The 24,737-nt window shown below is 39.2% G+C and overlaps 2 protein-coding genes across 2 annotated transcripts in view; one reads left to right on the plus strand and one right to left on the minus strand.

Moving 5' to 3' along the window:
* The window catches only part of POLR3E (RNA polymerase III subunit E), a 51,005-nt gene extending 48,921 nt beyond the window's left edge, over positions 1 to 2,084 (plus strand). Inside the window, exon 21 of the transcript XR_002823576.1 lies at positions 2,058 to 2,084. The gene's annotated coding sequence lies outside the window, so the exon portion shown is untranslated. The remainder of the gene's footprint in view (positions 1 to 2,057) is intronic.
* Positions 2,085 to 7,456: 5,372 nt separating this feature from the next.
* CDR2 (cerebellar degeneration related protein 2) overlaps positions 7,457 to 24,737 on the minus strand; it is a 26,641-nt gene continuing 9,360 nt past the window's right edge. The window contains exons 2-5 of the mRNA XM_004373329.2: positions 23,450 to 23,562; positions 11,183 to 11,331; positions 10,583 to 10,747; positions 7,457 to 9,287 (exon numbers count right to left, since the gene is read on the minus strand). Coding sequence (XP_004373386.1) covers positions 8,423 to 9,287; positions 10,583 to 10,747; positions 11,183 to 11,331; positions 23,450 to 23,562 — 1,292 coding nt within the window. The 3' untranslated portion in view covers positions 7,457 to 8,422. The remainder of the gene's footprint in view (positions 9,288 to 10,582; positions 10,748 to 11,182; positions 11,332 to 23,449; positions 23,563 to 24,737) is intronic.

Below are 24,737 nucleotides of genomic sequence, written 5' to 3' on the forward strand. Positions count from 1 at the left end.
GGTTGAGAAGTTAGAGGGTTGATATGTTGTGGGGTTGTTAACCAATGTCATAAAACAACATGTGTACTTCTGTTTCATGAGAAGCTGTTCTGTAAGCCTTCACCTGAAGTACAATAAATAAATAAAGTTAAAAAAAAATGCCAGCGTTGTCCAACTCTTCATCATTGGAGTAAATTTTTATGATTTGTGGATTTTTTAATGTATGTATATATTGATGTATCTGTAAAAATCCTCACAACTGGACCAATAAGCAATATGATAAACAGAGAAAAGATTGAAGTTGTCAAGGATTTCATTTTACTTGGATCCACAATCAATGCCCATGGAAGCAGCATCAAGAAATCAGACGACATATTGCATTGGGCAAATCTGCTGCAAACGAGACCTCTTTAAAGTGTTGAAAAACAAGGATGTCACTTTGAGGACTAAGGTGCCCCTGACCCAAGCCGTGGTGTTTTCAGTCACCTCATATGCATGCAAAAACTGAACAGTGAGTAAGGAAGACAAAAGAAGAATTGATGCCTTTGAGTTATGGTGTTGGAGAAGATTATTGAATATACCATGGACTGCCAGATGAACGAACAAATCTGTCTTGGAAGAAGTATAGCCAGAATGCTTCTTAGAAGCAAGGATGGTAAGAAGTACAGCCAGAATGCTCCTTAGAGGCAAGGATGGTAAGACTTCATTGCAAATACTTTGGACATGGTATCAGGAGGGACCCTGGAGAAGGACATTGTCTTAGTTATCTAGTGCTGCTGTAACAGAAATAACACAAGTGGATGGCTTTAACAGAGAATTTTATTTTGTCTTGGTCTACGAGGCTAGAAGTCCGAATTCAGGGTACCAGCTCCAGGGGGAAAGTTTTTTCTCTCTTGGCTCTGGGGGAAGGCCCTTGTTAATCAATCGTCCCCTGGTAGAAGAGCTTCTCAGCGCAGGGACCCCGGGTCCAGAGGACACGCTCCCCTCCTGGTTCTTCATTCTTGGTGGCATGAAGTCCCTCTCCTGTCTGCTTGCTTCTCTCTTATATCTCAGAGGTGGTTGACTCAAGATACAACCTAATCCTGTAGATTGAGTCCTGCCTCATTAACATAACTGCCTCTAATCCTGCCTCATTAACATCATAGAGGCAGGATTTAGAACACGTAGGAAAATCAGATTACAAAATGGACAGCCACACAATACTGGGGATCATGGCCTAGCCAAATTGACACACATTTTTGGGGGACACAATTCAATCCGTAACAGACATGCTTGGTAAAGTGGAGTGTCAGCAAAAAAAAGGATGACCCTCGAAGAGATGGATTGACACAGTGGCTGCAACAATGGGCTCAAGCATAGCAAAGATTGTGAGGATGGTGCAGGACCAGGCAGTGTTTTGTTCTGTTGTACACAGGGTTGCTATGAGTTGGAAGTGACACGACAGCACCTAACAACAAGTTTATATGCAATGTTTCTAACCCCCAAAGATCAGATTTATAGATACTGATAATAAAATGCAATAATAATGAAAACAAAAAAAATTTAGGTATTCAACTTAATGTCAGAACCGACTTACAATGGAGTCAGCGGAACGGAACCCATTGTAAGTCAGGGACTACCTGTAAATGGAAGAATATCCCATGTTCACAGATTGGAAAATTTAATATTGTTCAGATGACAATACTTTGCAAATTGATAAACAGATTCAATGCAATCCCTATCAAAATGCCAATGACATTTCCTTGCGGAAGCAGAAAAACCCATTTCTAAAATTCATATGGGATTTCAAGGGACCCTGAATAGCCAAAACAATATTGGAAAAAGGATAACAAAGTTGTAAGACTAACAATTCCCAATTTCAAAACTTACTATGAAGCTACAGTATTCAAAACAGTGTGGTACTAGAGTGTGTCTGTGACATAAGGTTATAGACATATAGGCTAATGGAATAGAATAGAAAGCCCAGAAATAAACCTTCATATATGGTCAATTGATTTTATTTTATTTTTTAATTCTAGTGAAAATATGCACACCAAAACATCTGCCAATACAACAACTGATCAATTGATGTTTTACAGTGATGCGCAAGACTATTCAATCGGGAAAGGACAGTCTTTTCAACAAATAGTGCTGGGACAACTGGATCTCCACATACAAAGGAATGACGTTGCACCCTTGCCTAACACCATATACAAAATATAACTCAAAATGGATGAAAGTAGGACCATGGTCTTGAGGGACATGTTGGTCAATTGACATAATATAGTTCATAAAGTTTACGTTCTACATGCTAGTTTGATGAATAGTGTCTCAGGGATCTTTAAAGCTTGCGAGCGGCCATCCAAGATACAACTATTGGTCTCTACACATCCAGAAGAAAAAAGAAGGAAACGAAAGAGCCAAACAAGAAACTAGTCTACGGGACTGATAGCCTATATGAAACATAGCCTCATCTACACCGAAACCAGAAGAACTAGGTGGTGCCCGGCTACCACTGACGACTGTTCTGATCAGGGCCACAATAGATGGATCCTGATAGAATGGAAGAAAAATATGGAACAGAACTTCAAATTTTTACAAACAAAACCAGACTTACTGGACTGGCTGAAACTGCAGGACTCCCCAAGACTATTGCCTTGAGATACTCATTATTCACAATAGCCAAAAGGTGGAAACACATATCCATCAACAGATGAATGAATAAACAAAAGGTGGTATATACATACAATGAAATATTATTCAGCCATAAAAAAGAGTGGAATTTTGCTACATACTACAACATGGAAGAACCTTGAAAACATTATGCTAAGTAAAATAAGCCAGAGAAAAAGCACAAATATTGTATGATTCCATTTATATGAAATATTTAGAATAGCCAAATTCAGAGACAGAAAGTAGAATAGTGGCTACTGGGGGCTGGTGTGGGGGAGGGGGAGAAAAGAGGAATGGGGAGTTATTGCTTAATGGGTACAGAGTTTCTGTTTGGGATGATGTAATTCTGAAAATTGATTGTAGCAATGGTCATACAACATTGTAATAAATGCTGCTGAATTGTACACTTATAAATGATTAAAACAGTAAATTTTGTCACGTATTTTACCACAATAAAAGAAAAGTTGGGGGAAAAAACTGGCTGGAGAGAAAATTTCAACGGATGATTATTAGAGAAGGCCCAGATATTAACTGCTGTTGAGTTGGCCTCTGACTTCCTGTGACCCCATGTACAACAGAATGAAATGAGCCATCCCCGTGATTGGGTGCAGGTTGGACTGCTGTGATCCGTAAGGTTTTCATTGGCTGATATTTGGAAGAAGATGACCAGGCCTTTCTTCCTAACCTTAGTCTGGAAGCTCTGCTGAATGCTGTTCAGCATCATACCAATAAGCAAGCCACTACCGACAGTTGGGTGTTGGCTGCACATGAGGTGCATTGGCCAGAACCTGGGTCTCCTGCATGGAAGGCAAGAATTCTACCACCGAATCACCACTGCCCTCCTAGATTTTCAGTTGAATTATAGCAGGTCTTTTAAGACAAGAGAAACACTAGGGTTAAACTTCAGCATGTAAAGAAGAGTCTCCAGATTCTTACAAAGCACTGATAAAACCTGACAAAGATTGTATGATACGAATAAAAATCCTAAATAATGGATTCCAGCAGCATATTAAAGAAGTAGTTCTACCAGAATAGGTATTGGCATGGATGATGCTATTAAGAATAACTACCATAACAAACAAGAGCTCACCCTATGAATAGGTAAAACGGGAAAAATCATTATCTTAGAGATCAAGATGTACAATTCATTCTTGATATGAATTCTTAAAAACAAGGATAGATGGATTCTTTTTCTCTAAATTTTATTTTGTTGTTGGGAATACATACAACAAAACAAACCAATTCAACGGTTTCTACATGTACAGTTTAGTGACATGGATTACAATCTTCGAGTTGTGTGACCATTCTCACTCCCCTTTCCGGAGTTGTTCCTCCCCCATTAGCAAACTCACTGCCCCCTAAGGTTGCTATCTGATCTTTCAAGTTGCTGTTGTCAATTTGATCCCATATAGATGGTTCTTAAAAGAGTATAACGCTCAAGGTTGACCTTTTTTTTACTAGTTAAGCTAAAGTATTGTTTAGTTTTGAGAAGACTGCAGGGGATATTTTTGGTTTAAGGTTTAAAGGTTATCTCTGGGCAATGGTTTCGGAACCCTCTGATAACGGGGTTCTTGATTAACATGACTAAATAATAATAAAGCATAATGCTAAATCAGCCACTGGACAGGATTGAGACATACATTACTCTCACCCTAATTATTTCATACTCTGGATATACTAGTTGGAGCAGTCACACAATAAGAAAAAAGGTATTAATGAGTCAAAACTAACAATTTTTTTTTTTTTTTTTAGTTATGTCAAGAGAATGAACTAAAAGGTATTCTCAGTAAGAATTCAACAAGGTAGCTGGAATCAACAGCTTTCCTTTATGCAGCTAGTTACAAAATGTAACAGGAACAATCCCATTTACAATGCCCAGGAGATAAACTTTTACAACTGTGTGTGACCTAATGATAAAAACATAAAAACTTATTCATATAAAGACCATATGAATAAATGGAAAGATATGTAGCCATGTTTTTGGATAGAAGTCTCTGTATCATGTCTGTTCTTAATTTGATCTGTTTCTTTAACTTGATCGCAATAAAAGTATCAGTTTTTCACCAAGAACCAACCAGACAAGGTAATCTCAAAGTACATATTGGAAAAGACATGCAAAAAAAATCCTGGAAATGAAGGTAAGTTTCTCTGAGCAGCTATTAAAATATAGTATCAGCCTACTACAATGAAAAATCGCACTAGGTGAATAAAAATGATTGTAGAACAGAAATAGATCCAAATTCATGTCGAAATTTAGTACTGATACAGGTGGCATTTCAGGTGATGATGAAACAAATAAATTGAAGTTCAGATGGATCAGAGAATTGTCAAACAAAAGGAACAAAGTTAATAATTTTTCTTATAACTTCAAGTGGGGAAGACATTAGGCAAGACACAAAACTATTTAAAGGTTAATAACTACATCAAAAGTGTAAGACTTTACCTGGTAAAAATGCTATTAACAAGGTAAAAATTGTAATAAAATGGGAAAAATATTTGCAATTTCTAATACAAAGGTGACTTCTTAAATGCTAGAACTCTTAAAAATACAAATGGCTTAACAGATTAAAAAATATTCAGCCGTATTAATAAAAGACAGATTTAAACTTCAGCAAAACACCATTTTTCTCATTAGTTTCACTAGGGTCAAAAAGTTTACTGGCATAAGAAAATAGACCTACTGATACATTGGTTGGTGGGAGTGTTATCAGTAAATCTGGTAATTATCAAAATGCTCCTATCTTTTTGATTCCATTTCTATGAATTTATCTTCTAGATATACTCACTACTGTCCAAAGATAAGGAGGTCATTGCAGGTATTTGGGGGGGCGGGGAGGGGTAGCAGGGAAAGACTAGAAACAAACTTCCCACCGGGGACTATTTAAATAAACTACGTATCTATAGACTGGAATGCTATATAACAAAAAAACCCTGTTGCTGTCGAGTAGATTCCAACTCACAGTGACCCTCTAGGACATAGTAGAACTGCCCCACAGGGTTTCCAAGGAGCCACTGGTGGATTTGAGCTGCTGACCTTTTGGTTGGCAGCCGAGCTCTTAACCACTGTGCCACCAGGGCTCCTGGAATACTATATAGCTCTCATAAAAAATGTAGACTATCAGGTAAAGGTGTATCATTCAGTCTTACAGTATACTCTTATTTGTATAAATATATGGGGTGATATATTTGTGTGCTAAAATATACACAGTATTTTGGAAGAATATAAAAAACGTAACTGGTTGATCCTGGGGGAGCAGATGGGTTGGGTGATCAGGAAATGCAGGGAGACTTCCTTTACAAACTCATCATAGTGTTTGAAATTTTTTAAGAAATGTTTTACTGATTTTTTTTTAACTTAAATAATTCAAAAACTAACTTAGATCCAATGCTCATTTAACTGCTTGAATAGTCTAAAATTTTTCCTTTGCTTGAATGATCAAATGTTTTGAGAACTAGTCAAATGTCATTAATTCAAAACCAAGTTTGAGATTCTTAAATAGTGAAAATTACATATATAAATTTGAAAATGTTTTTCAATTATTATTTTTACTGTGATTTAGGTGAAAGTTTACAGAGCAAATTAGTTTCTCATTAAAAAATTTATACACAAATTGTTTCATGGGGTTGGCTGCAAACCCGCCTTGTGTCAGCACACTCCCCTTTTCCCTTTCTACTCTGGGGGTCACAGAGTCCCTTCATCCAGTTTCCTTGTCCTCTCCCGCCTTCTCGTCTTTGTTGCTGAGCAGGTGTTGCCCATTTGGTCTTGTATACGTTTCTCACGCGTGTTTGTCTTATAGCCCTGCCTAATCTTTGGCTGAAACGTGAACTTCAGAAATGGCTTCAAGTCTGAATTATAAGGGTGTCTGGGGGCCATAGTCTCGGGGGTTCCTCCAGTCTGTGTCAGACCAGTAAGTCTGGTCTTTTTTGTGAATCTGATTATTTGTTCTATTCTTCCGCTCTGTCTGGGACCCTCTATTGTAATCTCAGTCAGAGCAGTTGGTAGTGGTAGCTGGATACCATCTAGTGCTTCTGGTCTCGGGGTCGTGTGGGCTGTGGTTCATGTGTTCCATTAGTCCTTTGGACTAATTGCTCCCTTGGGTCTTTAGGTTTTTTTTTTTTTTTTTTAAACTCTCCTTTGTTCTGGACTAGAAGGGACCGATAATTGTAACTTAGATGGCCGCTTGTAAACTTTTAAGACCCCAGATGCTACTCACCAAAGTAGGATGTGGAACACTGTCTAATCATAAAGTAATTTTAATCAACACTAGGCATAGTGTTTATAGACATGTTTTAATGAAGATTAATTTTAGCATATTTTATATATATATAAATATATGTGAACTTGAGCAGAGTTTGTGTTGAGTTACACAATCCCAAGGACCTGTTTAAAAGGAAAAAAAAAAAATCAAATCTTCTTAGAGCTATTTGTTAGAAGATGAAGGGAAAAAAAGAGGTATTTGTTTGTTAGAAGAAAAAAAAGTGGTTATAATAGTGAAACGGCTTAAGCTTAAAATAAGCAGTAGATCCATTTGTTCCTTTTCATAGGTAGCTTTATTTGGTTTTTAGAAAAATATATACAATAATCCAAACCTCAGTTCTCTTAAATAGTTTTAAATTAGAAGTATGCAAGTGAGAGGCGGAATGTATTTTTACAGTCAGAACATACAATACTGCTTAATAAAGGAGCAGAAAGGAATTTCTGCAGCAAGTCAAAAACATTTACAGGAATGATAAGAACTGAGCAAGAGCAGCTTGTGGCTGGCAGGTTAGCCAGCTCATGACATAGTACTAGAACCAACAACAGTTTGAGCTTTCCTCTAGTTTAAATTTGAGAAGGGAAGTAAAGATTTACATATTCACCTATCCTAAATGTCAGATAAACCTACTGAGTGAATGCCTTGAGTAAAAACATTTGAATTCGGGGGTGGAGGCCCTCGAGGGTGTATGCTAACAAGCTAATTTTGATCAAACCAAAGCTTGCCCTTTCAGTCTAGTATTCAGTTCAATTTAGACATATTATGGGTTATCTGACAGTCACGGTTCGGCTGGCAGCAGATGTAACAAAACATCGGAGTATTTGTTAATGCCATTTATTTTGGATTAGACCCCTGCTTTCTCCTGAACAGTCTTCCTAATGAATTCACAGTATCCACCAGTGTTTGCAAGCTCAGGTCAGGTTGGCAGCCTCCTGCCTGACTGCTACAAAACTTTTAACAAGTTAAGCTGAGAGGCAGTAGGAGTTGCCCTTTTCACCATGCTGTAGTTAGTTACTACAGGAGCCCTGGGGGTGCAACGGTTACACGTTAGGCTAATAGAAAGGTCAGTGGTTCAAACCCACCAGTGGCTCTGAGGGAGAAAAGACCTGGCGATCTGTTCCCTTGAAGATTTCAGCCTAGGACACCCGACAGGGCGGTTCTACACTGTCACATAGGGTCACTATGAATTGGAAATCGACTCAAAACGGCACACACCAACACAGTTATTATAGACCTACTTCTTCAGGAACATACATCTTCCCTCCACGGGTTTTAGGGCTTTTCCAGGAGTCGAAGCCTAATCACTGTGCCAGCCAGAGGCCAGTTTGTCATGGGATTTCCTGGAGTGCTTAAAGGGAACTGGACTGTAGAAGTGACACCAGCAGCCACCTCTTTTCCTCGCTGTACAAATTTGCTAAATAAATAACGCGAGGAGGCAAACGTCATGAGAAACGTCAGGCCGTGACTCAACAAACACTTTTGGGAGAGAGAGGTGATAAGAAATAGGCAGATTAGTAGAAGGGTTGTTGGTTCAGTTAAGAATGAGAGGAGAGAGACCGGTATTTTGTTCTCTGTTCATCTATTTCCTGCTTGGTTTTCTTGATGCAACTAAAGATCTCCTTAAAAAGTGCTTTGTATTCTGGAGGTGTCGCAGCAGTGGGGGAATCGATGGGCTCTGGGGTAACAGAGGCCGGCTCCAAGATTCCAGTGCCGGGCTCAGGCTGGGCCTTCACTCTGGACAGGTCCTTGGCTGCAGCCCTGGAGGTCTGCACAGCCTTGTGTGACCGGGAGTCCTGTTCTTGCTGACACTTCCTCAGCAGCTCTTCGTACTTGACCTTCAGGGCACTGTACTGAGTGTCCACTTCATGCAGAAGGGAGATGCCCCTCTGCTTCACAGCCTTGGCCCTCCTGATGCAGGTCTCCTCATGGCCCTTCACGATGTCACCCCCTGCCAAGCTGCTCAGGACCGTCTCACTGCTGCTGCGCTTGAGAGGCTTTCGAGGTGCTTCTGGCACAGTTAGGAACATCTCCTCCAGTAGGCTCTGGCTGAGCTCTTTGAAAGGGACAATCAGGGAGTCTGGCACCAGCTTCTCAACCCCGTTCACAAAAGGATGCTCCGACTGCAGCATCCGCCGCATCTCTGCTACCTCAGCCTCCAGCTCCAGCGCCCGTGCTTGGTAGGCATCCATGGCCCCCAGCTGCTGTTCTAGCTCACTGTTTTCTTTTAGCACAAGCCCATATTCCTCCTCCATAGTCACTCGCTTCTGCCGCTCCTGGCTCAGCTGGGCCTGTAACACTGTCACTGTTTTTTTCAAGTGCTCATTTTCTTCTTCATCAGGGCTTTGCTGACTTTGCAAGGAAGTTATCTTCTCAGCAAACACATGATCATACACAAAGTGCCTAGGGGGAAAATGTTGAAAGAATATATTACAAAGGTCAAGTGAGAATGAAAAAGACAGACATTTCATGTTTTCAACGAACTGTTTTAAAGGTGCTGTGACACTGATCAGTTTCTAGCTTACTCCCCCACGCTAGCTGTTGCTATTAGGTGCCGTCGAATCGGTTCTGACTCACAGCGACCCTATGTACAACAGAATGAAACACTGCCCAGTCCTGCGCCATCCTCATACGAGGGCAGTAACTAAGATGAAATTGTGTGAGGCTGGTAAACAAACACATGTAAGAAAATAATCTTTGTGAAGTAGCAAACACCCATTCCCAAAGACTAGTAGTGGGACACCTGCTTCAGAAGGAAATTAGAACAGTCCACTGGTTCTCGGCCTTGGCTGCATACTAGAATTACCTGGGTGGTCTTAAAGACATGCATGCCTGGGCCCCACCCCCTCAGATTCTGACCTGGTTGAGCTGTGGCCTGGACACTGGGGTTATGAATCACACTCTCCAGGTGACGAATGATGTGCAGCCAAGGCTGAGAACCATGACTGCAGTGCTTTTTAACCAGAATCTCCTGGGAAGCTTTTCACCCATACCTAGAGATTCTGATAGAGGCCAAGGGGGTCCTTGGTATTTGCATTTTGAGAAACTTCCACAGGTGATTTGATACACTGCCAAGGTCTGAGAGCTACCCTTTCCTGCTCAGAGCTGTAGGCAGCTTGTCACTATATTTCACTGTGTGATTATTTGCTTATCTGCCTCTCCACTGGACTGAAAGCTCCAAGAGGGCAGGACGTCTGTTTTGTTTGCCATGAATTCTTCACGTATGGCATGGCACCTGACATACAACACGCAGTCAATACAAGCTCCTACAGAAAGACTCAATCTCATCACTCTGAATTATAAAGGCATTTATGTAGACCGAAAAAAATCTTGTTCACCTAGATTTTTGTTTTATTGAAATTTCAATTTTTCCTTCACTCTAAAGTGAGATCACAACCCAAAAATCTGTAAAGTGGACCAGAAGCCCTTCACCTTACTTTAAGATTTAATTCATCAAAAGTACTGACATAAATGCTCTCAAGCATCTCTTTAAAAAAATGAGTTTTCACAGAATTTCTAATATCAAACAACTCCATAATTTGTATGTTTAAGTTAAATGGTTTTGTTCAAATCACTGGCAGTGTAAAGGGCCAGGTGGGTTCCTTAAAAAGGGCACTTTTACTCCACTGGAATCCAGAATGCGTCAATGACATGAGAAGCTCCCTGTCTGTAAATGCTACAGAAAGGTAGGGTCTTACTGGCGGAGGTCATACAGCTCTTTCAGACACGAGAAGCTGGGCGTCGCTTTCCGCTGGTCACACTTCCCCTGCTTCCTTCTCCCTTGGCCAGATGACTTCAGCTCCTCCACTTGGCTCTGAAGATGATCAATGTTGGTTTGTAGGCATTCAATTGTTTCAGTCAGACTGTGAGGAACAGACAGAAGCCAATTGCTGCTTGTCACATTAGATTAAGGGGATAAGCAGTGATAGGAGATTAGTTGCTAACCACTCAAACTGGCTTTTCTTAATTGGCAGGCACTTCTATTTAATCTCCATTCTCCATAAAGAATTAAATTAAACCTTACTCCACAGGACCCAAACCCACTACGCCATGTTCTATTCTCGTATATACTAAATAACTCCCCCTCGGGCTTCGTTTGGAGCCCTGGGGGTGCAGTGGTTAAGCGTTTGGCTGCTAACCAAAAGGCTGGCAGTTTGAATCCACCAGGTGCTCCCTGGAAACCCTGTGGGGCAGTTCAGCTCTGTCCTGTAGGGTTTGTGTGAGTCAGAATTGACGTGCCAGCAACGGTTTTTTTTTTTTTTTCAAAGAGCTTCCTTCATGGATTCTAGAAAACTTACCTCAGAATCTTTTGCTGTGAAGCTTTGCTGTCAGCAACTAGTTTTTGATTTGTTTCTTCCAGTTCCCTGGCTGTGACATCTAATTGCTCATAAACCTTTGCATGCTGTTCATTCATCTGCCGTAGAAGCTCCACCTGTTTGGTGAGATACTGTAAGAGAAGACAGTTGTGACCAGGTTACACATGTGACAGAGAAGCTATAACAGGTTTATTTTATGAGAAGAAGAACTTTAAATCTCAATTAAACTACCTGTCTTAATAGGAAGTGAGCACGGGCCATCCTTTATTTTTTAATTTCCCTAATCTTTACCAATATCCATATGTATGATGAGTACATAGTACATAACATTGATACTCAACAGGAAAATCTAAAGTGAGACATGATAATCTCACAAGAGAAAAACATGGAACAAGTGATCGATGTTTAAGCAAAAGTTATCATGTTTAACAGAAGTAAAAAAAAAGCCTAAACTGGAGAATTTTCGATGATTTTCACTTGAAAAAAAAATTAATTTTTTCCTAAGTGAGGGATTCTGGACAAAAAATAGTGAAAAGCATATTGAGTTTATTATAAAGAGATATTTTAGCTTAATACATTTCAAAACCCTTGTTATTTTTAATTCTGTGAGACTGTTATCACCACAAACCTCTTTATTCATGAGAAATCCACCAGATTGTTTTGGTTCTGCTAAAACTCCCTTCTAAATGGCCAAGGATAAAGGGCAATAACCACAATCTTAATGCTTGGTGTTAATTCATCTTGATTCTCTCTCCTCTCCAACTCTACCTTAAGACACTGAAACAGTACATGTTCCAAATAAAATAGTCATAATACTTCTTGGGGTGCAACTAGATAAAAGAAAGTAGGTTTGTGGCATTACCAATGATCAAATGTAATGGATCAAAGACATAACATTAAAAACATTATTCTAGAGGCATTTTATACAACTATACAACTATTTGCAAGGCTAACAGATTTCTTTCAAAGAACAGGCTAAATGATATTCAATGGGCTTTTTTTTTTTAACGGCAGTGTGGTAGAGCTGAATAACACACGTGGCTTTTTTTTCAAACTAGACATCACTGTAAGGCAATGTGTGGAGCAAACAAACACAACCTCTCTTAACTTCAGCTTCTTCATTTAAAACCCTTGGGGCCAGAAGTGTTTTAGAAAACTCTTTGAATTTTAGAAAGACAACACAGTGCATGTGCCTCACACATTATAACACCCCCAGTGGGGTCTGAGCAGCACCCTGTAGTGAAGCATTAGTATTTCTGCATCAAAGAGTACGAATAAAGATTATAAACAGCCTCACATCGGTTTAGGTCAGGATTTACTACCAAATGAATCTGCTGCAAACTTGAGGAGAAAAATCTTGGTTTATCAAGCTTTTGGGGCTTGGAAATAAGGGGTTGTGGACCTATCAGGACTTACCTTCAGGGCTGAAAGGAAACACAGCATGTGTTTATTCTTCACTCTCCTAAGCCTCCCCAGTTTCTCTTGGTCCCTTGGAAATCAACCACTAATTCTCATGGGGGAAGCTTTTTCAGAACTGTGGGAGTATACCGTTAATCCTACCCCCACTGATGAAAATGTGTTCCATCTTTCAGGAAAAATGGAGGGGAAGAAGGATTGAGAACCATAGGAATATATGTAATAGCTGCAGAAATTTTACAAGCTCCTTTATATCAAGTAAATGCTCATTTAAACTGGTATACCAACTGTGTGTAGATACTTTAGGTATCAAGTATTCACTGGGACTGATTTACAACTTAAAAAAAAAAAAGGGCTATGTATAAACCAAACCCAACCCATTGCTGTCCAGTCGATTCTGACTCATAGCATTGCTATAGGACAGGGTAGAACTGCCCCATAGGGTTTTCAAGGAGTGGCTGGTGGATTCGAACTGCTGACCTTCTGGTTAGCAGCCGAGCTCTTTTTGTGTACATTTTTGTTATTTTCTTAGCGGTTACCAAGAATATTACATTTAAGAGCTTGTATTTATAACATCCTAGGATAAGTTGGTACCAACTTAACTTCATTAACATACAAGAAAGTCTATACCTATACAATTTCTTCCCCCTCCCGCCATCTTGTTGTTGTTATCTGTGGTGGTTAAGGGTGTGTGTCAACTTGGCTGGCCCATGATTCTCAGTGGTTTGGCAGTTATGATATAGTTTGGTAGCTGTGTAATAATGTAATCACCCCCATGATGAGATCTGTTATGGGCAGCCAATCAGTTGAAAGTGAGTTTCCTTGGGGGTGTGGCCTGCATCCGATATAGGTGGATTTTCCGGCAAAGCTTATGGGCTCTTGCTTGCTCTGGGTCCTGCAGCTAGCTCCTGTTCATCTGACCTCTGGTTCTTGGGACTCGAGCTAGCAGCTTACTTGCCAATCTTGGGATTTGTGAGCCTCTGCAGCCTGTGAGCAAGAGGCCTGCTGTCTGACCTGCTGATCCTGGGTTCACCAGACCCTACAGCTACATGAGTCAGAAGAAACCTCCAGCCAGACCCATAGAGAAGGAGCCCTGGTGGCACAATGGTTAAGCACTTGGCTGCTAATCAAAAGGGCTGCGGTTCAAACCCACCAGTGGCTCTGCAGGAGAAAAGACCTGGCTATTTGCTCCCATAAAGACTACAGCCTAGGAAACCCAATGGGGCCGTTCTACTCTGCCCTATAGGGTCACTGCAAGTAGGAATCGACTTGATAGCACACAACAACAATCTTTATGGAAGCAGACTGGCAGGCATTTCTTGGTGGGTTTGAACCACTAACCTTCAGTTGCCTGTTTTTTTAGATATAATGTTCAAATTAGAATTGTGGCCAACATAAAGGAAACTAGCCAATATGCAAACAGGTACAAAGAGGCCATTAAAAACTACAGAAAGTTCTCATTTGAGTAAAAAACAAACAGCAACAAAAAAACTGTGATAAAAACACAAAGAAACCATTTAGGAAAAACTTGTGATATTTTGGTCTTAGGGGACTTGGCTTTAAGTACATTCTAAATGATGACAGAGAGCTTATTCTCACATGGTAGGAGTTTAATCTTATTATATTAAATCAAAGCTAATTAGAAAAGCCCTTCACTTCTCTAAGAATCTGTGGTAGGTGACCTACAAAGAAGTCTGACTAAATTATTAAGCAATTTAAAAGAAAAATATTAGATCCCTAAGCAAATACTAATGTAAGGCCAGAGAATCCTAACTCTATGTAGTCCAACACTGTGTTTTAAGGCTTTGTCCCTGAAACTTAAACAAGTTATTGTTTCTCAGACTTTTTTTCTGACTGCAGAAGGAAACAGGTTAGCTTATTTTCCACTACTCATTTAAAAGTCGAGATATACTTCAAACATTCTAGTTTTCTCAATTCAGAATCTTTGATACATGCCTCAAATGAATCTGACTGGACTAAAATTCAAGTGCCAAAAAGAGCTTGAGTACAACAGCATTTACCACTTCACCTCTCTCTATGTGGCCAGCAAGGTAAAGATGACCAGGGACGTCTTAGACTGTGTCTGTAGACTCTGAATAGAGCCTGACTCCTTCTCATGTAGATGGTACTCAGGAAGGTTTGAAGAGAACAGCCTACCATTAAACACCAAATGCAGGACAGAGGCTGATTCTGGGGAAGGCTTCAATGGTAGTTGCCATATTTCATTTCTTTTAAAATGAAACAAATTCGACAAAAATGTCTGTGTTCAATAGAGGTAATGGATACATGGGTGTGTTATTACTTGTACTTTTCTACGTTCAAAATGTCAAATTAAAAAAAAAAAAGGCTTTACTGATCACTTTTACTAGCAACTGAAGAGCAAGTCACTGATAGTGTAGAAATACTCCTATTACCTTTGAAAAACCTCTTTCCCCTGATTAACATAATATATTTTCTCTGTAGGAAATTTAGAAAACACACACAAAAGCATGAATATGAAAATAAAAACCGCCTATAATCCCACTATTAAAAGCTTGGCTTGTTTTTAAAATCTATTTTCCAGTAATTCAAAAGGATTCATATTTTCAGAATCAAGATTCTTTCATTACTACAATTCTTAAAACATGGATAAAGAAAATAAACTATGCAACAATTTATGCTGTCCAAAATATATACTCCCATAATTTTATCCCCTTGGAGCAATCCTGTATCAATGTAGTGCAAGCATTCTTACCACCATTTCACAGCGGAGCAAACAAGATCTCAGGAGGTGATTCACATGCCCGTATTCTCTAGTTATCAGCTACAGAACTTTAACGTGGATCTCCTAACTCTGAGGCCAGGGCTCCTTACCAAACCCAACCCAACCCAACCCATTGCTGTCCTGTCGATTCTGACTCATGGCAGAGCCCATGTGTTATAGAGTAAAATTGCTCCACAGGGTTTTTCTTGGCTGTAATCTTTATGGAGAAGGAGCCCTGGTTGCACAATGGTTAAGCACTTGGCTGCTAACTGAAAGGTCAGTAGTTCGAACCTACCAGCCGCTCTGCAGGAGAAAAGACCTAGCTAATTGCTCCTGTAAAGATTATAGCCTAGGAAACTCAATGGGGCAGTTCTACTCTGCTGTATTGGGTCGCTATAAGTTGGAATCAACTTGACAGCACACAACACCAATCTTTATGCAAGGAGACTGGCAGGCATTTCTTCCGCAGTGCCACTGGGTAGGTTTGAACCACTAACCTTTAGGTTAGTAGTCAAGCATAAACCACTGCACCACTCATGGACCTCAGGGCTCCTTAGACCTCCTTTAAAAAACTCCAGAGGTGGAAACCTAGATTGGGAATTACTGGAAGTGCTTTGTACACTATTTATCCTGTGTGAATCTACTGACTGCGAGACAGAACATCTAGAAAGAACATCGACAAGGAAACAGAGGCCCTCAATGACACTAAAAACCAACTAGGCTTAACAGGTATATATGGAACACTCCACCCCAAAACAGCACAATATACATTCTGCTCCAGTACACATAGGTCCTCTCCAGGAGATACCGCATGTTAGGTTACAGCATGGCTTGAAAATTTTAAGAAGATTAAAAACATACAAAGTATTTTCTATGAGCACAACGGAGTGAAGCTAGAAATCAATAAACAGGAAAAAAAACCCTGCAAATACACAAATACATGGAAACTAAACAACATACAATTAAAACTAACAATGGGTCAAGGAAAAAATCAAAAGAGAAATCACAGATTTCCTAGAGTCAAATGAAAATGAAAGCACAACATACCAAAACTTTTGGGATGCAGCAAAGGCAGTATTCAGAGGGAAACTTACAGTAATAAATGCTTACATGAAAAAAGAAAAGGCTCATATTAACAGTCTAACTCTACAACTTGAAGAACTAGAAAGAGAAGAACAAACTAAGCCTAAACCTATCAGAAGAAAGGAATAACAAAGATCAGAGCAGAAATAAATAAAATTGAAAACAGAAAAACGAGAGAGAATCAATAAAACCAGAGAAGTTGGTTCTTTGAAAAGATCAATAAAACTGACAAACTAGCTAGACTGACAAAAGATGTAAACAACCAAAATAAGAAATGACAGAGAAGACATTACAACTGACCCGATGGAGATAAAGAGACTTCTGAAAGAATATTATGAACAACTGTATGGCAACAAACTGGATAATCTAGATGAAATGGACAGATTCTTAGAAGCACACAACCAACCCAAACTGACTCAAGAGGAAATAGAAAGTCTCAACAGACCCATAACAGGTGAAGAGATCGAATCAGTTATCAAAAACCTCCCAACAATAAAAAGTCTGGGACTGGATGGCTTCACTGGGGAATTCTACCAAACATTTAGAAAAGAACTGATACCAATACTGTTTAAACTCTTCCAAAAGATAGAGAAGGAAGGAATACTCCCTAATTCATTCTATGAAGCAAACATAACCCTGATACCAAAACCACAGACACCACAAAAAAAAGAAACTACAGGCCAACATCTCTTATAAATATAGATGCAAAAATCCTCAACAAAATACTAGTGAACAGGTCCAACAGCATATTAAAAAGAGTCCTACACCATGAACAAGTGGGATTTATTCCAGGAATGCAGAAATGGTTCAACATTAGAGAATCAATCAACGTAATACAACACATCAATAGAACAAAGGAAAAGAACCACATGATCATCTCTATGGATGAAGAAAAAGCATTTGATAAAATCTAACATCTTTTCTTGATGAAAACCCTAAAGCAGACTGGAATAGGAGGGAAATTCTTCAACATGATTCAGGGCATATATGAAAAACCAACAGACAGCATTATACTCAATGGAGAAAGACTGAGAGCTTTCCCCTTGAAATTGGGAACAAGACAAAGAGTTCCTGCTCTCACCACTTCTAGTCAATGTTGTATTCGAAATCCTAACCAGAGCAATAAGACAAGACAAAGAAATAAAAGGTAACCAGGTTGGAAAAGAAGAAGTAAAATTATCTCTATCTGTGGATGATATGATCCTATATATAGAAAATCCCAAGAAGTCCGCAAGAAACCTTCTGGAGCTAATAGAGAAATTTAGCAAAGTTGTAGGATACAAGGTCAACAAAAAAAATCAGTTGGGTTTCTATATACCAGCAATGAGAAATATGAAAGGGAAATTAAGGAAACAATTCCATTTATAATAGCATCTAAGAGAATAAAATAACTAGGAATAAACCTAACCAGGGATGTGAAGGACTTATACGATGAAAATTATAAAACACTGCTGAAAGAGATTAAGGAAGACTTAAATAAATGGAAAGATGTTCCATTTTCTTGAGTTGCAACACTTAATATTGTAAAGATGCCAGTACTACCCAAAGTGATCTACAGATTCAATGCAATCCCAATCAAAATTCCAACAGCCTTCTTTACAGAAATGGACAAAAATCTTCAACTTTATATGGAATGGCAAGAGGCTGTGAATAGCTAAAGCAATGTTGAAAGAGAAGAACAAAGTATGAAGACTCACACTTGCTGATTTTAAAACATATTATACAGCTACAGTAATCAAAACAGCCTCATGCTGTTATAACAACAGAAACACAGACCAATGGAATAGAATTGATTCCAGAAATAAAGCCACACATCTATGGTCAACCGATTTTTGACAAGGGTGTTAAGTCCATTTGATGGGGAAAGAAGAGTCTCTTCAATAAATGGTGTTGGGAAAACTGGATTTCCACATGCAGAAAAAATGAAACAGGATCCATGCCTCACACCCTCAAAAACAAATTCAAAATGGATTAAGGAGCTAAATATGCAAACTACAATTCTTAGAAGAAAATGCAGGGGCAATGCTGTCAGGCCTAGTTTTTAACAATGGATTATCTAATATAATAACAAAAGCACAAACAGCAAAAGACAAAATAAATAAATGGGACCTCATAAAAATTAAAAACTTGCGCATCGAAAGACATTACCAAAAAAGTGAAAAGACAAGCTACGACTGGGAGAGTATGTTCGGAAACTATGTCTGGTAAGAATCTAATACCCAAAATATATATATGAAAATTTGACAATTTAACAACAGAAAGACAATCCAAACAGAAAGATGATTTCAGGGGATAGTTTCAGTTTAAAGTTTAATGATTACCTCACGGCAATAATTTGGTGTGGGGAGGGTCATCCAGCCTCAATGGCTCCAGAAAGTCTGGAATTTATGAGAATCTGAAATTCTTTTCCACATTTTTTTCTCTTTTGATCAGTAATCTTCTACAGAATCTTTGATCAAAGCAGAACCAATACTTTTAACAGCTTATTTAATCTTTTCTTTTGGAATTATAAATAATGCTTAACAAAATGCTGATCAATTTTGTTTTAAACCCACCAACAGTCTTTCAAAGAATACGTGTACTTCTACTTACAAATACCCTTTTGCAGTTTCCTAGTTGTCTACACCTACTCCTCACTTGACTATCTCATCCTACATTTCGCATTTATGACAATAGTAAAAGATCTACTATCCGACCATTCTGCGCATTAGCATGGCAGAGGCTGGGGAGCAATTGCTGGGGAGCATCCTCCTCCTTGAGGAGAGTCTTTGGGCAGCCTCCTGGAAGCTGGCCCTGTTGCCCCACACCCTCTGCTCCTCCTGCCAGTGGGGGCACCTTGTCCAGCTGCTGCGCAGGGCCGGCCTCCTCTGTGGCCTCTGCCTTGGGCGGATGCACAGGCAACACCAAGCCAGCAGGTGCCTGCTATGTGTTCCCAGTTCCTGTGCAGCCTGAGGTCCTGAAGCTCAAGGTGGCTGTGGTGTAGGAAGGGAGGAAAGAAAGGCATTGGAGAGGGTGTTTGGAAGAAATACGTGCAAGTTTAATGGCATCCCAAAGTGAGCCGAACTGGGCCTGAAGCCTCTGCCTCAGTGGGGTCGGGTGCATGACCAGGCTCCCATCGCCCTCACAGGAAGCCCTGTGTCTAGATGACTCGCAAGGCCCAGAGCGTGAGTAGGCTCCCGGATCATGAGTGCAGGGCTTGCAGGGGTGGGAGAGGAGCCCCAGAGGCAGCTCTGCGAGGGAAGCTCTGACTCAGCACAGGAGGAAAGTGAAGTGGTTAAGCAGTGGGCCCTCCAGTCACACAGCCCGGCTTTTTCCAGCTTTGTCTCCTCCAAGCCTCCTTCTCTGCAGAGGAATAATCCATATCTGAACTTGTCACAGTGATGAGCACGTCAGTAAATCTTAGCTGTTATTATTTCTATGATCATACTTTCTAAATAAAAAAAAAAAAATTAGAACAAATGGATGGTGTGAAAACAGAAAAAAGAAAATCTTCCATTTCACGTAATGCTGATTTTCACATAATGACCTGGTCTTTGGAACCTAACCACATCCATAAGTGAGGAGTGGGTGAATTTCCATAATGAGTCAGAATTTTAGGGGGTTTTATACCAGTATTTTTACAATTTCTGTACTGTCTATTCTTCATCTACTCTGAATAATTTGTTCCAGGACCATTTTTCCGGACTGTCTCATTTTAAGTTATCTTTGGATGATGGGATAAAAGCTGACTTTTTGGTTACTACTGTATATTTTTGTGAATTTTCTGAACTTAAAAAATGATCATGTATTACTTTAATCAGGAAAATCCCTAATAAACATTTTAAAGTCAGTTTAAAACTTTTTAAAAAAAATAGTGTTTTACTGTGTTTTTGGTGAAAGTTTACACAGCAGATTATGTTCCCATTCAACAATTTTTACACAAATTGTTCAGTGACATTGGTTACATTCTTCACAGTATGTGAACATTCCCATTGTTTCCATCCTGGTTGTTCCATTTCCAGTAATCTAGTTTCCCTGTCCCCTTACAGTTTTTTTTTTTTGGTATAGTAATTGTTGGCTGGTCTCATATAAATCATTTTTTAAGGGAATGCAGTACTCACAGGTGATATTCTTTATTTTGTGGGCCAATCTGGTATTAAGCTACAAGGTGATCTCAGGGGATAGTTTCTGTTCAAGGTTTAAAGAGTATTTCAGGGCAATAAGTCTTCCAATTTCAACCAGTCCAGGAATTATGGACTTTTTAAAGAATCTGAGGTTCTGTTCCACATTTTTCTCCCATTCTATCAGGATTCATTTATTGTGGCCCTGATCACAATGGTCAGTAGTGGCAGCTGGGCATCATCTAGTTCTTCTGGCCTCAGGGTAGATGACGTTGTGGTTCATGTAGACAGTCCTTAGACAAGTTTTTTCTCTGAGTCTTGGGATTCCTTCTATCTCTTTTGTTCTGGACGAGTAGAAATCAATAGCTGTATCTTAGACAGCCACTCGCAAGCTTTTAAGATCCGGGACACTACTCACCAAACTAGGATGTATAACATAAACTTTATGAACTATATTATGTCAACTGACCAAGATGTCCCATGAGATGATGGTCCTAAACCTTCAAACCCAGAAAACCAATCCCGCCAAGTGTTTGGTAATGTCTAAGAAGTATCCATAACTGTGCCCCCTATGTGCTTTATTATATATATGAATATGCATGCACACACATACATGCATATGCATGTACATAAACCTATATATACCCATACTTACATATACATACCTATACACGTATCTGCATATGTACATACATATATACCCACACATGTTTTTTGGTTGCTGTTGCAAAATTATATATGCCATAGCAATTACCAAAAGGTACTTTCCTCTTGTGTAGGTTTTAGTGACATCTCTTGCCTTGGTCAGGCCGTGCACACTTCACCCATTATTTGGTGTTGTGCTTCCCATCACCAAAAATAACAAGTGTTTACTATCTAGAGAGTGATTTTCCCTCTCCTCCCCCCCATTCCCATCCCTGGTAACCTCTAATGAATGTTGGTTTCTGTATATATACCTATTCTTGTCTTTTTATAAAAGTGAGATAAAATATTTGTCCTTTTTGTGATTGACTTATTTCACTCAGCATAATGTCCCCCAGATTCATCCACATTATGTTGAGTACTCATCATTAGTTTTTATGGCTGCATAGTATTCCATCTTTTTGCTATTGTGAATAGTGCTGCAATGAACATAGGTGTACATATGTCTGTTTGCATCTTTACTATTAGATCTCTAGGGTATATATCTAGAAGTGGGACTGCGAGATCATTAGGTAGACCTATTTCTAGTTTTTTGAAGAAGCGCCTATACTGTTTTCCATAGTGGTTGTACCATTTTACAATCCCACCAACAATGGATAAGGGTTCCTATCTCCTTGCATCCTCCCCAGCATTTGTTGTTTTTTTTAATCAGTGACATTTTAGCAGGGGTGATGAATCTCTCCAATGGATAATGATTGCGAATATCTTTTCATGTGTTTGGTGGCTGCTTGAATTCCTCTTTGGTGAAGTGTCTGTTCATGTCCTTTGCTCATTTTTTAATTGGATTGTTTGTCTTTTTGTTGTTGAGTTGTTGAAGTTTTCTATATATTTTAGGGATTACACCCTTATCAGATATGTTGTTCCTGGAGATTTTTTCCCAGTCTGTAGGTTGTCAGTAGCAAGTTGGAGATCTAGCACAACAACTAAATCTTAGAATAGTACAAAAAATCTCATTTCAACACTTTATATAATCTATTCCTTAAAATAAGAACAAACCAAGACCCAACAAATAAGATTTAAATTAGATTACAGTGGGAGGTGGGATAGCACAGAAGAAAACCTGAGTTCTAGTTAAAATTCAGTTGAACTGGATGCTTCTACCAGGTAAACTATTCTCTTATGTACCCTTATTTGTAAGATGTGAAGAACAGGAATCTATTTCATGGAGATGTCGGCACTTGGTTCAGTATATAATTAGAGCTCAGTAAGTACTGATCAAGAGAAACTGCTTCTTGAGTCTATATTTTTCAGAACATAGACATAAGAGTCCTGGCTCTATTGTACCAATTTGAGAGGGGAGGAGTTGTAATTTAAGTGTGAAGTTTCTTTTTTATATTTGGCGGTGGGGGAGGCTTTGGTGTGGAGAGAGGTGTTCTGATGGGACAATTGTCTTATTCATCCACAATTATTGTCTTTATAGTCAATTGGCCTTTGCATAACTGAGCTACTGGAATGGAATCACCTACAAGATAGCATCTTCCATTCTAAAGCCTTAATCTAACATTTTTCATTTTAGTCTGTTAAACTGGCCAAAAGTATTATTTTAGTGAAGAAATATCCATCAAAATGCAAATAAATCAAGACCACAGCAGGAAGAAAGACACATTGATTTCATGAATAATTCTTTGAATGGCATGAGGAATTTAAATACCTTATGAAATCAGGAACTGTGTTTTTTTTTTTTTTAGTTTTTAGTCTAAACCCAAATTTAGATAAAGGTGGTGTTTGGTAGGGGGTGGGAGGCAGATGAAATCAAGGAGGGGTATACAGGGATCTTCAACAGTGTGAGTAGTTTTGTTTCTTTAGCTAGGTGGTGGATACATGGGTGTTCATTGTATTATTCTTTCATACCTTTTTGTATCTCTTAAATATTGCCTAAACACTTTTAAAAAGAAAAAAAAACTGAAAAACAGTATAATATTCACAGCTTCATTTTGCTTCACATACTGGCAAATACTAGACCATTACTTACTTCTAGTACACGTGACCAAGGGTGAACAGAGAATCTTCTTTCATAATAGCAGACTTAGGTGTTAAGAAAGTAGGAATCAATATCCCCAACCTTCCCAGTGGTTCTTGTTCTCAAAAAAGTCTGGGTTAGCAATTAAAGGTTGCTTTTAATTGCTCGTTTTAGCAGCAAATGATTGGTACAACAAAAGCAATGTGCCACACCTCAAAGTGTAACTCCTCAGCTGAGTAAATTACCTCAATTTCTTGTAACTGCTCCTGATTGGTTGTGTACATCTGCTGAAGAGAATCCTCCAACTCCGTGTTCCGATCCAGTAATGTCTTCCCAAGCTCAGCAGCAAGTTGGAGATCTAGCACAACAACTGAATCTTAGAATAGTACAAACAATCTCATTTCAACACTTTATATAATCTGTTCCTTAAAATAAGAAGAAACCAAGACCCAACAAATAAGATTTAAATTATATTACAATGGGAGGTGGGATGGCACAGAAGAAAACCTGAGTTCTAGTTAAAATTCAGTTGAACTGGGGACTTCTACCAGGTAAACCATTCTCTTATGTACCCTTATTTGCAAGATGTGAAGAACAGTAATCTATTTTATGGAGATGTATTCATTAGTTCAGGAATTATCATTCAGCATTGTGACTTCTAAGATCATAAACCAGTTGCCATGGAGTTGCCTCCAACTCATGGCGACCCCATGTGTGTCAGAGTAGAACTGTGCTCCACAGGGTTTTCAATGGCTGGTTTTTCGGAAGTAGATCACCAGGCCTTTCTTACAAGGAGCCTCTGGGTAGATTCGAACTACCAAACTTCCAGTTAGCAGCCAAGTACCTGTGTGCATCACCCAGGTACTCCTTTAAGATCACAATTATCTGCTAATGGAATGGACTTATTCATATCATGACAGTACACTTTTTAAGATGTCTAAATAAGCCAAAAAGAGACAGTAATTAGCCCCAGAATAATTTCTCCTTTTTTGGATGGACCCTTGAGCCAAAGCCCAAGTGACCTTTTAACTGACTTGAAAGCAACTGGTTTTACTGGTAAAGTTCCCATGAATCCAGCTGCTGTGAATGCAACTGTTAAAGCAAAGTTTATTTTATTTTATTGTTGTACTTTAAGTGAAAGTTTATAATTCAAGCTAGTCTCTCATACAAAAATTTATACATACCTTGTTATGTAACCCTAATTGCTCTCCCTATACTATGACAGTACACTCCTCCTTTCCACCCCTGATTTCCCGTGTCCATTCAACCAGCTTCTAACCCTCTCTGCCTTCTCATCTCACCTCTGGACAGGAGCTGCCCATTTAGTCTCATGTATCTACTTACGCTAAGAAGCACACTCTTCACTAGTATCACTTTATGTCCTATAGTCTAGTCTAATCTTTGTCTCCAGAGTTGGTCTCGGAAATGGTTTTAGTGCTGGGTTGACAGAGAGTCTGGGGGCCATGCTTTCTGGGATTCCTCTAGTCTCAGTCAGACCATTAAGTCTGGTCTTTTTACTAGAATTTGAGTTCT

This window comes from Trichechus manatus, unplaced genomic scaffold (genome assembly GCF_000243295.1).
Source record: "Trichechus manatus latirostris isolate Lorelei unplaced genomic scaffold, TriManLat1.0 scaffold00024, whole genome shotgun sequence".
NCBI lineage: Eukaryota > Metazoa > Chordata > Mammalia > Sirenia > Trichechidae > Trichechus > Trichechus manatus.